Source organism: Protopterus annectens, chromosome 8.part0 (genome assembly GCF_019279795.1).
Source record: "Protopterus annectens isolate FY-2018-M chromosome 8.part0, PAN1.0, whole genome shotgun sequence".
Taxonomy (NCBI): Eukaryota; Metazoa; Chordata; order Ceratodontiformes; family Protopteridae; genus Protopterus; species Protopterus annectens.
Genome location: NC_056741.1, coordinates 1,772,328,455 through 1,772,342,462, shown reverse-complemented (window position 1 = coordinate 1,772,342,462; position 14,008 = coordinate 1,772,328,455). Strand labels below are relative to the sequence as shown.

General features: G+C 36.9%; 1 protein-coding gene across 1 annotated transcript in view; it reads right to left on the bottom strand.

The window, feature by feature from the left end:
- Positions 1-14,008, bottom strand: part of LOC122809630 (cytochrome P450 2D26-like) — an 844,591-nt gene that overhangs the window by 513,972 nt on the left and 316,611 nt on the right. The window contains exon 2 of the mRNA XM_044081265.1: positions 8,285-8,447. Coding sequence (XP_043937200.1) covers positions 8,285-8,447 — 163 coding nt within the window. The remainder of the gene's footprint in view (positions 1-8,284; positions 8,448-14,008) is intronic.

Below are 14,008 nucleotides of genomic sequence, written 5' to 3'. Positions count from 1 at the left end.
AATATCACATTTTGCATATTCATTCATTGCTGTCACTTTCAGTACTGCATATGCACACAAGAGGGCTACTGTATACAAACTGCAGGAACCAATATTGAAAACCACAAGTGTCATCTATGTTGGCACTACCTGACTCCTACCTGCCTAGCTAATCCATCTTGGCTGTGATTGCGTGGATTGATGGAAATTTAAAAAAAATCACCTCTACAAATATGCAGGAAAGAATTACTCATAATAAAATGTGAAATTATGTTTATATATTACATGATGAGTAAAAGAAAAGTACAAGTGCTGCCATGTGCTATGGGCATGAACAATAAATCAACACAATTGTGAATGTATGTCAGGACATTGCTCACAGTAGTAAGACACAACTGTAACAATTCAGAATTCCAACTGTCTTTGGCAATAAAGCATTTGACTGCACTTGACACACATAAGTACACATTAAAGGAGTTACTGTTCATCTGTGGAATTTAATACATGCACATGCAATTTAGGTAAGAGGGCAGTCAATGAAAAAAAAATGGATTATAATATAATATTGTAATTTAAACATTATAGGTAACATAAGTATGTAACAAACTCAAGAAGAATGTAGCGAACCAAAATCACCAAACCACAGAAACGGACGCAGGAGACTCGACTGCAAATAACTCAGTTTTAATGTATAAAATTGATTCACCCAACACGAACACAGAAAAAGCATGATTTGTTGCATTTCTTTTCCTGTTTCTGTGTTCGTGTTGGGTGAATCAATTTTATACATTAAAACTGAGTTATTTGCAGTCGAGTCTCCTGCGTCCGTTTCTGTGGTTTGGTAACATAAGTATGTATTACCCAGCATTTACACGTACATTATAGTTAACATAAATATGATGTTTCTAGAAACTTTGTGGATTATAGCTATCCATAATCATCCATGGACTAAGCACTACAGGCATCAATGCACCATGGCCATGCTAGAAGTATAAAAATCTGTACTGCATAACTTAGCAGCCAAGTATAGATCTTTATTATCTGTTGTCAAATAAGAAATGCTGAACTGCAAAAATATCATCCAAAATAGGCTGCACTGAGGTTCGAACCCACACATACTCATGAAACATTTACATTGCCCTATTGTATATCCAATTAATGGACATCACACTTTCTTTAATGTTGTAAAACTCTATGGAATAATGACAGAATGCTCATTTAGCCAGATTAGCATGTGTTAGCACATTGAGTTTAACTGTCAGTTTGCAAAAATAAACATTAGAAGGCAATTTTGAAAAAGAATAAACATTAATGCATTAGTGCAGAGCCCTGTTTTTCAATACCACACGTCTCCACATAAAGTGGTAAACCGACTTCCATAAGACAAAATAAGGATTAAAGATTCAAACATCTTGTACTTGTATTATATTTACAAGACTCAAAAATATTTCAGGCATGCTGACCTGTATTGGTCTTGTTCATGAAAGTGATTACAACAAACATAGATATTAAAATAATTTTGTATTTTCTATACAGTAGAACTTGCTAATGTATATATTACTCAGCATTAACACATACAGAAGAATACTGTGTTATGTTTCTAGAAGTTTTATGGTTAACCTAGAAATGCATAATCATCCACAGCCTAAACACTATAGGTGCCAATGAATCATGGCTTCCATATGTGATATGCAATATGACATAAATAACCACCAATATTTTCAAAAAATAGGCTACAATGGGCTCTGAACCCACACATAGGAGAACAGCAGTCACTTTGTCATATTGCTTAACCATTTGAGCTAAGGGACGTCACGGTTCATTACTGATTATAATATCAGCTATGATGGAATATCAGTAATAGTCATATGTGTGAAGTCCGCATGTGTGTACAGTCATAATCAGAATTCCTTCATAATGTGTACACTGGCCCAGTATAGTTGTGGATAACCTCAAAATGCATTGATACTCCAATGGTACTTTAATGAGTGGAACTTAAATTCCAGTATTTGTGTTACTATTACCAACAGAGGTACCCATACAATACACTTGAAACAGTCACAGAGACAGATATGCTTACTAAATACATATATGATAATGTAGGTGTTAAGGTGTGGATTATAATACTTACTGTAGTCATCTGCTGCCTAGCATTGCACCTCTACCTCCTCAACATCTTTCCATTGAAGATCGTCTGTTTCTCTCCAATATCGATTATCATAGTGATAGCAGACCTGCATACCAGTCCTGTATTTACCAGTCCATCGGCAGTGCTCCCTCACAATCTGGTTCCATATATCAATCGTCAAAAGGTCCTGGGACATGCTCACAGTCTCTGTTCATGACCAGCATAGTCAATGAGCGTCTGGGTGGTCTCCTCCTCTGTCCAGTTTGGCACATGGACACACAGAAGCCTCCTCTTGGTTGACATCCTCGCTTTTGTAGCTGATAGTCATTGAAGAATGTCTTCCAAAAAATGCTAAAGGAGGTCCCACTCAGTTTGCAGGTAGCAGAGGTATGAACAGTAAATGTATCAATATTATATTTTAAAGGTGGTGCATATAGGATGGTAGCAGACTATTGGAAAACATCTGGCACATGTTACAGATATTCCTGTTTAATGATACCTGTTGGGTTGTTGCGCTGAGCGCTTTACATGTAGCTGAGCTACTGACTAATGAGCTGAGTGTCAAGAACTTATGCAGACGTTCACAAACGTGATTCCAAAACATTGAATATTAATGACCCTCTTTAATTATGTATGGCACAAATAGTACTTAAAAGTTGTGTGCATATAACTAAATTCACTTTAAGGTACATCTGATTTACAGATAGCTGTCTCCTGCTGCCTTTGTTGTGGAGGCATAGATTGCTATTATCATATATCTGTGTTATCATTATTATGTAGAAATCAACTGATACATGTTTTCATGCATTTTTTTATTTTTATTTGTCTGCATTGCAATCTGTCTGATACATAAAGGATGGGGTTAGAATTAAACAATATGCATACAGATGGGTAAATATCCATCAGTGACAAAGAGATTTTCCCCATAAGCAGTTGTATAGATAAAAAGGAAACGGGTCCAGTGAGCTACAGATATTGACAGAATTAAAATATATCTCTACTTATTTCTGAGTAACCTGTAATGACTGGTATGGTTAGAAAAAATACATGACTTATAAGGATTTCTGTAGGTCATATGTTCAGTGACTAATTTATGGATACTCTCTGATGCTTAGTAATATAGTTTGATAGAGGCAACGTGAAGGTGTCTTTGAATGTTTGCTTCTTATCCTGTTGATATGCAGCCATGACTGCATAACAGTTCATTTTAATATGCTGTCTTTTTTCACTGTTTCTGTAAAAATTACAGTATGTGTGTTGTGTACCATATAATGATAATAACATATTTATGATGGCTATCACTGACTGTGATAGTGTATCAGATGCATCCTACATTCCTAGGGTACACATGCTCTTTCTGTTTAGATGTGGATGTATCTGATGAAACACCATTACTGTAGTACTGGATTTGTTGCACATTGTTTATGTATATGGTCTCTTTCTTGCTGTAATATTCACTGACAAGGGTTCAAATCTCACCTCTGCAAATATGACCTATACAAAATTGTTAAGTGGATTTGTAGATGTGATGATGCTGTTCATCCATATGGAATATGTACTTAGACATGTTTTTCATTTCATTCAAATTATCTGTACATAACAGTGGTATACATGACTAGGGTCACTTTGCATAGCTATACATTGTAAATGAGAGTTGAGTAATTCAGTTGACATATGCTTTTAACATTATCATGTCAATATGTCAGCTCCTGTATAAAGTCTAACATGTGCACATCACCTTGTTTTCCAGATGTCAATGAGAAACAGGGGACACAATTTCTTACACAAAAAAATGAAATAATATTCATGCATGGCTGCAACCTTCTTGGACAGATGGGAAATACTGTCTGGAGGAATCAAGTGTGGGCAGACCTTGCAAACATGATCATCTGGGTGGTCACAATACACCCAGGGAGGGATTCCTGTCAGTGACATTTCGCTGACATGATCCTTGTGCAGCCAACAGACTCTGCCATTATGAAAAGGAGACGAATGCTACTTGAGGTGGCCATCCTTGCTTTACCCGAAGGAGATAGCAATGTTCCTGGCTTCACATTGTACCACCAGTCAAGTTCATCAGATACATGGGGAGGTAATGAAGTAGGTCATCCAGGACATGCAGGTATGTCCTACCTTCCCAAACACTGAAGCATACACAGTCACTATTTCTTATTAAAGAACTTTAATTCACAATTATTACCATATATGTTTGTGTTCCTCCAGCAGAAGTACACTGTGATTGTGATGGGGATGCACAACATAAATGTAACAAGTTGTTATCTTAATAACAAGATGCTGTGTTTTTCATTTGCTTAGGTCCCTCATCATCTGTACAGCTGCAGCAGATGTCACATAAGTATCTACAGATACTGTTAGTGTAATCCACAGGATTATGCAGCACTGTTTATCACTGTTTAACACATCTGTGATCTAGGAGTTCATAACGTCTTGTTCCTTACACAGGTAAATCTAGCTGACATGTGCACTGTACGTTAGTGTGATCCATAATTGTTATGTGTCTCTGCCTCCAGTCATGACCGCAAGCATATTCACATTTTAATGTTTGTGTACCTTGTTATAACACAGAATCTGCATTACAACAGGTGATACACTAGCCAAACAGGAAGAAAGTTCCTGGTAAGGCAGTGTATCTGTTTCCTACATTTCACTATTGAGAATTACATCTGTGCCCTTTATGGCTACTGTGGTATTGTTCACCTGCCTAGGACACCGTCAATCTGCACATCATCCTCACTCATCAGGTATGCATCTATCTTATTTGCTGTGTGTTATACCTCTGTGGGAATGCTACATGATGCCTGGTATGTGCTTAATGATGATGTTGATATGTCTATCTTTTCACACAACACTTGCATTTCAACCCTTGCCACCAGTGATGGAGTCACAGGAGGACATGTTAGGTAGATTTTTGCATTTGTAGTGCCTTCATCTGTCATATTTGTTTGATATATAACTTACATGTCATATCTGTGGTATATAGGTACCTGAACCACTCACAGTCACAACATCCTAGGAAGTCCATATCATCATTTACACTGCAGTCATATAGTTGTCCCATATTTTAGCAGTCTGCTGCATTATTTGAATTCTGTTAAGATATATTGTCATCTGTCTTTTTTTGTAACACATCCATAGCCTGCCTCCTCCAGGTGCCCATCCACTGATCCTGAGGTGGGATGTGATGTGCCTAATTGTGATAATGCCACAGGGCACACAGGCCACTGCACTGGGTTCATTGTTCAGCCTGAAATGAAAGAGGCATGTGGATCATGATGTAGCCTCTGATATGGAGGACAATGTGGCTGAACATTCTAATTATATGCGGACATCAAATAATGGACTTGACCATGACCCAGTCTTCTGTTTATGGTCTGGTATTGATGGTGACTCTTCCCCAAAAAAGACCAATACCACCCTTTGGACTACACATGGGAGTGTAGCTGGTGTGAATGGGCACATATCAGAAGTTTTCTGCCTAATTTTACAGGCACATAAATGTTCACAGTGACATTGTGGATCTGATCTGTGAGCACTTGCCAATGCTACAAATCATGTAGCACACCAGCTGCATGTGTTACATGAAGGTCAGGGCTGTAGACATGGAGAGATCATGGCAGCATACACTGCACAGCATGACAGTGTGGTATTTGTTGCACACTCCATTGAAAGCCTTGCTATGTTGGTGCTATAGCAATGCCATAGTACTCTCTGGGTGTTATGTGCCCTAACTGTACTAAGTAGATTACCTCCAACAGGGAGAGGCAGACTCCTTCTCATTAGACCCACACATGGCCCATCCCAACATTGATATATTCTCCATATCTGTTGTGTAGCTGCTGCCATTGATGATGTGCATGTTTGCACATATCATTACATGAAGCTGAGTTGTGTTGCACCAATAACCTGTGAATCATAGCATTGCCTTCTATGTGACATTCCATATCAGGCATAGGATGTCATGCCTGTTTGTGTTCATTTTCTTTTTGGACAGTCCTTGGGATGTTTGTAATTACTCATGCTGGTGTAAGAGTTTTACTGTGTTGTAATACACTGTTATATATCATACAATGCTATGTGCAATATGTCAATTTTAGTGCAATGCCCCTGTTTTTAGGTATACATTCCCATAGATCTCATGATCCTAGATTTCTTGTGTCAGTGACTTTTTACAGGAAAAAATCCATGCTGTTTATTTGTATGATGATATCCTACCTGTCCAAAGATGCCTTCTGCTGTGCACACTTCCTGTGCCCCACACATTTGACTATGTGGTTCTCTCTGGTAGTGTATCTTGCAGAGAGACTTCCAGTATTGTTATTTCCTCTAAGTTTTATGTATATGTTTTTACTGGTATACCTTATGCTTTTGTTATGCATGTTTTTAAGGCTGACAACTAATGTTTTTTTCCATTAGTCATGCTTTCTGCTGCTGTTGTATGGCAATAAACATCACTGTTTGTGTGCCTTGTTAAAATACAGGGTCCGCATTACAACAGATAATATGCTTACCAAACAGGGAGGACATATCTGGTAAGGCAGTGTATCTGTTTGCTACATTTCACTACAGATAAGTCTGTGTGGCTTGTAATGACTAAAAGGTGTGTTTCTGATACTGCTGTGTTTCCTGAGTTAGGACATATGGCCACAGGGGAAAGAAGAAATGGGCAAGAGAGAATGTGGCCATATGTCCTATCTGCTGAGCACACCACCTTGCAATTGAGCAATGGCTATCCCTTTCCATTGATGTGACATTCAACATCATGTACAGCTGGGGTTTTAACTGGGATATGGGCATAGTCTATTTCACCAAGGCCATGGCATAAAACTGTTGTATATCAGTTCTGTACTCCATGACTGTTGTTGAGAAGTGGGTGTAATCATCCACATCAATGCCTATTATTGCCAGAAAATGTGAGAAGATGTGACTGGCAGTGATCTGTGAATACTCATATGGTATCTCCTATATACCACTGAAATGTCTTGGAGTCTAGCATACCTAGACTCAGTCACACTTTTGTGTCTATGAATATGTGTTACCCTGCAGACTACAAGCATATGTGAAGGGTGCACACATCCTACAAAGAGCAAGTACAGCTGTCTGCCTTATCTGTATCTATTTATTACTTCCTGCTCAGAGAGCTGGCTTAACTATAGCCTGGTTCATCGCATAACTGGCTGCCTTCTAGTATGTATTTGGAGACCAACCTCTTGTATGGCTTGCAGTACCCCAGCCTGTTGTAGTGCATTAAATGTCAGTTGCATTTTTTTTAAGTAAGGTTTTTGAATTTTGTAAGATTCTTTATGAATCTGTAGAATATAGAGGCATTAACAAAAAACAAACATGGCCTCCACTGAGTGCTTTCATAAAATTTATGGCTAAGTACTTTGTCACATTTAAGTTTCATTGTGTTTTGCAATTGGGCAGGTGTGCATGGATTCTGTAACTATCTTATACTGAATAGATAAGTACTTATTCTTGTTTTAGTGTATGTTAGAGAATCACTTCCGCTGTTGGTATGCGGACTTCTTCCTTTGGTGTGCTGTGCTGTCTGTAACTTTCTTTTGGAATCCAGTCTTTGATTGGTGTTTTGATGCTGCAGTGGGTAAGCAAATCTGCAGCAAAGTAATTCTGGAGGACATCTTCAAATTTGCAGTTGTAGCATCCTGAGTATTTTTTCTTCCAACATGTTTTTATTAGATTTTAACACAATACATCCACAAATTAATATCAAAGCAAAACAAAACAAAGAACTATTTACAAAATGCCTACAGCAAATTTGTATTAGTTTCTATAATTTATTTTCCTTTTTATAACAATGTAAACAAGAAAAAAATAAACATAAATCATGAATTAATATTTCTCAAACAAATTGGTTCAATCAATAATTATATTCATATGTTCTCTTATTAGTTCTCATCTTATACAAAGCCTTTTTTTATACATAACCTGATGGATAACCAAGTTGGTGATGTGATATTTTTTTCCTTGAATTGTCTAGTATTACAGATTGAACCTATTGGACAGATGGTTTGCCAAGAAATGTGATTGCATGTTCATAGCTGAGATTCCCCTCATGTTTATATCATGTTGAAGATGCCAACCATTTTTTGAGATGCACATACATACAAATAGAATACATGTTATACGACTGCTTACCTCTGTTCTCTAGCAGCCTGTCAAGCATTGGATCAACTGGTCTGTCAGCAAACAAAGGCCCATAGTTCACTAGAGCTTCCCTTAGTGCATGATATCCATGCAGCACGACTACGAGATTGTTGCCCATGTAGATGCTGAACACATTCCCATACTTCTTCGCCAGCTATAAAACAAGCACAAAAGAAGTGGGACTGTCTTGTAATTTTTTAAGATCCCCTTTTCTTTCTTTTTTTTTAATACAAAAAATGAATGCAATTTTAGAATCAATATGTTTCTAAATCATGCTAAAACAAATGAACAAATGAAATGTAATTGCCGATTTCTTGTCAATCACTAAGAAATTTTCAGGACTTTATGAAACTAGGGCTGTTTTCATGGATGAGAATTTCTGATACTGCTAAAAAGCAATATGTACGTATCTCTGTATCACCAAGATTAGAAGACATTTTACATCCATCTTAGTGCACATATACCCTGAAAGGACTAAGTCACTCAGCTAATAGTAAATCATCTGAAAGGCATTCAAAGCAGAGTTTTTATTCCTGCTGCCATCACTCATTACTAAGGGTAAGAGGTGCACATGGAAGATGGGTTATCTAGTCTATGGGTGGCTAAGAATCCCCTCTCTTATATGGAGGGGGGTGAACCACTCTGTTTGTGTGCTCTGATATAATATGTAGGATGGCAGCATGGGTAAGTCATCATCCCTATGTTTGTCAACTGTTCAAAGTTTTGCAGACTGTCCCTGAGTGTGTCTCATAGTTGCTTTGTCTCTCATAAAATGTTTTATATTGTGGTGCATGGCTATAAATTCCTCTTCAATGATAATATCAGACATTACCTTATAATAACTAATGTTGTTCACACACTGCATGTTGCTATTCTAACACATATGTGACTTACACTAAGCATTGCAATTCCGGTTCTTCCTTCTCTTTTGCACTATATCCCCCAGTTTTCTTTTTTTTTTGTTTGTTTGTTTTTTCAGGACATGTTATACAAAGAAGTTGAGAGACAGCATCACTTTCACACAGTGCCATACCTTTTACATACTTTGGTCAATAATCTCAACAAAGCCAAAAGTAATGGAGAGACAAATGAAAGACAAGTACACTCTTGAAATGTATGGATATGTATTACTTATATATAAATAAATATGTATTTATTTAATCGTATATATATATATATATATATATATATATATATATATATATATATATATATATATATATATATATATATTAATGGCAGGTCTTTACAGTCAGCAAATAGTAAATCAAGGACTGAATATTATAGCCAGGTAAATCTAGTCTCTTAATGGCAGTAAATTAATGTTTAAGATTTCAGAAAAGCAGTCTAGTCAGTACCTTATTACTAGTGCATAACGCTTTCCACGATATGGCTCCTTCGCAAGTTAGCTCCAAATTCTTGATACAAAAACACCTGAATGGTGTTCACTGCTACAACTCCATAAGCCTTCTCCGATGCAAGCTGAGTAAAAATATCAGTATAGACTGGACAAATACACCTGAACAGTGTTCACGTCTCCAGGTGAAGGAGTCCCTCCTTGGTATGAAAAAAATAGCGTATAGCTACAGATTAGCCACGTAAAACTTCCAACTTATCCGATAAGCGGACGCCAATCTTCCGCTTCGCATATGGGTATGCACCTCACAAATAAACGGATATTGATGACAAATGAAAAGTAAAATCACTCCATGTTAACTTCAACTCTTGAATATAAATTTAATTATAACTAATAACATAGATAAAATCCAATGGCACGTGTAGGATAAAATAAGAAAGACATTTATTGCAACAGAACATATCGGCATAAGGTGCTATATATAGCTTTTTCTATATATACCAGTATTCAGACCACCATCAGGCATCTTTTCAACATAAACATCTAAGAATGGTATTTTATATTGAGAAACTTCCATAGTGAACTTAAGATAAGTAGTATGCTTGTTGATTTCGGTGAGGAATTCACCTAATTCCTCTCTGTCTGAGGCCCAGAGGAGGAAGAGGTCATCAACAAATCTGGTGTAAAATTTTACATGCTTTTTGTAAGATTCCATTTTAAACAGATGTACTAGTTCCCAATCAGCCATAACAAGGTTGGTGTAGCTATTGGCACAAGAAGTGCCCATAGCTACGCCATCCCTTTGTATGTATACTTCATCCCTAAATACAAAAATATTGTTGTCTAATACAACTTCAGTTAGTTCACATATAACTTCTGCAAAGGCGTCAGTATGTGTTGTATCATAAGTTAATCTTCTTTTTATACATTTCATGCCCTTTTCATTAGGTATAGCTGTGAACAGCGATTGGACATCCATTGTAACTAACAGTATTTCATCATTAATAAACATTTGTGATGTTTGGTCAAAAAGCATTAGGAGGAATTGTTTAGTATCTCTAAGTATATGATTATATCCCTGTACTATGGGTCTCTTCTTGTGCAATAGCTACGCCAACCTTGTTATGGCTGATTGGGAACTAGTACATCTCTTTAAAATGGAATCTTACAAAAAGCATGTAAAATTTTACACCAGATTTGTTGATGACCTCTTCCTCCTATGGGCCTCAGACAGAGGGGAATTAGGTGAATTCCTCACCAAAATCAACAAGCATACTACTTATCTTAAGTTCACTATGGAAGTTTCTCAATATAAAATACCATTCTTAGATGTTTATGTTGAAAAGATGCCTGATGGTGGTCTGAATACTGGTATATATAGAAAAAGCTGCTATCGTAACACATTATGCCGATATGTTCTGTTGCAATAAACGTCTTTCTTATTTTATCCTACACGTGCCATTGGATTTTATCTATGTTATTAGTTATAATTAAATTTATATTCAAGAGGTGAAGTTAACATGGAGTGATTTTACTTTTCATTTGTCATCAATATCCGTTTATTTGTGAGGTGCATACCCATATGCGAAGCGGAAGATTGGCGTCCGCTTATCGGATAATTTGGAAGTTTTACGTGGCTAATCTGTAGCTATACGCTATTTTTTCGTACCAAGGAGGGACTCCTTCACCTGGAGAAGTGAACACTGTTCGGGTGTATTTGTCCAGTCTATACTGATATTTTTACTCAGCTTGCATCGGAGAAGGCTTATGGAGTTGTAGCAGTGAACACCATTCAGGTGTTTTTGTATCAAGAATTTGGAGCTAACTTGCGAAGGAGCCATATCGTGGAAAGCATTATGCACTAGTAATAAGGTACTGACTAGACTGCTTTTCTGAAATCTTAAACATTAGTTTACTGCCATTAAGAGACTACATTTACCTGGCTATAATATTCAGTCCTTGATTAAATATATATATATATATATATATATATATATATATATATATATATATATATATATATATATATGTTATATCCAAGGAAGCTCAGCAGACTTCATTGACCTGGTCATTGGGAGTTTGGAGGCTGCCCACAAAGGGTACATTGATCCCAGGTCTCGCAGGAATAAAATGGAGGATGAAAGAAACAAACTACACACACACGAGGAAGCTACACATTATTATACCCCAATATCACTCTGCTCTACTACCTGACTGATATGAAAGATATCACTGAGGATGTGTTAAGTGGTCAAAGACAGGACAAAAACAGCAGTCAGCATCTGGACTAGTTGTGCGAATGGTGGCAAAGACATTAAACCATCACAGGGACCCAAGGAGTACATGCCTTGTGCTTTTGTTACTCCCTGAAGTCCTGCGGTGGACATGTAATGCATTGTTTTTTTTTTCTCCCTTTGCTACCACCTCCCTTGCAGTAACATATTCTCCTTCTCTCTCTAGTGATGTCCTCCTCCCTCCTGCTCATTCCTTTTGAATCTCTTCCTCCCCTTAATGCCATGCATTACATGACTTACATACTTTGGCAAGAGCAACTCAACTATTCAAATTGTGTCCAGTTGTCTTTTGCCAATTAGTAGAACAACCAAAAATAACAAGCAGCTGGAATGAAAAAATCAGAGGTGGGAAAATGAAAACAACTACAACATGAAATTAAATTTTAGGCTGGCAAACTCAGAAGTTGGCAAAATAGCTGCTATAAAAATAATAGTCATATAAGCTGGCTTATTAATTGCCTGCAATTACTAGTTATATACAGTCTAGTTCCTTTCTCTTTATATCATGGATATTATGTAATTTATTGTTCTTTTTTTCTAGGTGTCTCAAAATTGTTTTTTACTAAACTGCTTACTGCTTTTATTCATGTCTATGAAGTTGTTTTCTGTGATTGTTGTGACACGAGATACTGCCAGCACAGCTAGCTGGAATTTTGTGAATAATTATATGTCATTGGTGAATATTGAAATGATTTATATAAGATGCTTGTGTTACAAAAGTATTAGAAATGTATGTCATGTGTATATCAAACTGCTTGTAAAGACATGCGTGTTGAAAAGGTATTTGTAGAGTACTGTGTTTGGAATGCAATCACAATGTGCTCTACTGGAAGAGAACAGAAATGTACATGCACTATTGTAACTGTTTAAATGTATATACTTTAACAGTGGGTACTGGAATATAGGAGGCTAAGTTCAGTCCAGCAAACTTCAGAAAAATAACTGAAATTGAATTACTTTATGGCTAGGCCACAAAAGATGGTAACTTTCAGTTTTCAATGCAGCAAGAGACACGATGTCTGTACTAGAAAACTTTCTCTATTGTCTTTAGAGTGAACTAATTACTAGTCTTGAAAGAATTTGTTTTATGACTTCTAGCGTCTGCCAGAGATCTGAGGAGAAGCCATTGTCTGTATATTTTTTACAGGTAGATGCTAAATGCTACCAGCTACCACCAATGGTTGTTTTCCCTTGGAAGTAAGAGTCAGATGACAAGAAGTAATGTCATTCTGCAAGCAATCCTAGCAGTAATATTTGAGATATTATTTTGAGAAGTCTCTTAGTGAGACAGAGCATTCTGCATTCTGTCTTGAACTTGACAACAGCTAGACGATCTATTCATCACATCTGCCTTGCTCTATTAATAAGTTCTTAGGTTAGAGTAGTACTCTTAGATTCAGTCAGGAATATACTGAAGCTTAGTTTAGATATTTTTCTTTCTTTGAGACTGTCCTGCAATGTTGTTTTAAATATTTCCTGTGGTTTGAACTCTGATGCCACTGAGAATATATATTTAGTATTGTCTTGTTCTTTTGTTATTTATTATTAAATATATTTAAACATTTCATTGTGGCTGATATGTGTAGAGATATTTAAGTTTTGAGAGTACTTGCATATTTATTTGGTGACACTGTGTGGGCCACTCCTAATAGCCTTGCTCTTGGTCAAACTACCATTTGTGTTAATACTAATATTACACAGTAAGATTGGACACCCTTTGTTATGAGCTCTAAAGTAGCTGGTAAGGAGTGACTGGTGGCAATAACAACTACCTTATAGTCTGGGCAGAAGGGACCATAGCTAGTAAACCTGTGGCAGCCTTTCCCAGATGTGTGTGCATGTGTGTGCGTGTGTGTGTGTGTGTGTGTGTGTGTGTGTGTGTGTGTGTGTGTGTGTGTAAATCAAACTTCAAAGTGTGTGTGTGTGTGTGTGTGTGTGTGTGTGTGTGTGTGTGTGTGTGTGTGTGTGTGTGTGTGTGTGTGTGTGTGTGTGTGTGTGTGTGTGTGTGTGTGTGTGTGTGTTTGTGTGTGTGTCAGCTACTTGGGCAGGGACATGCACTGGTTG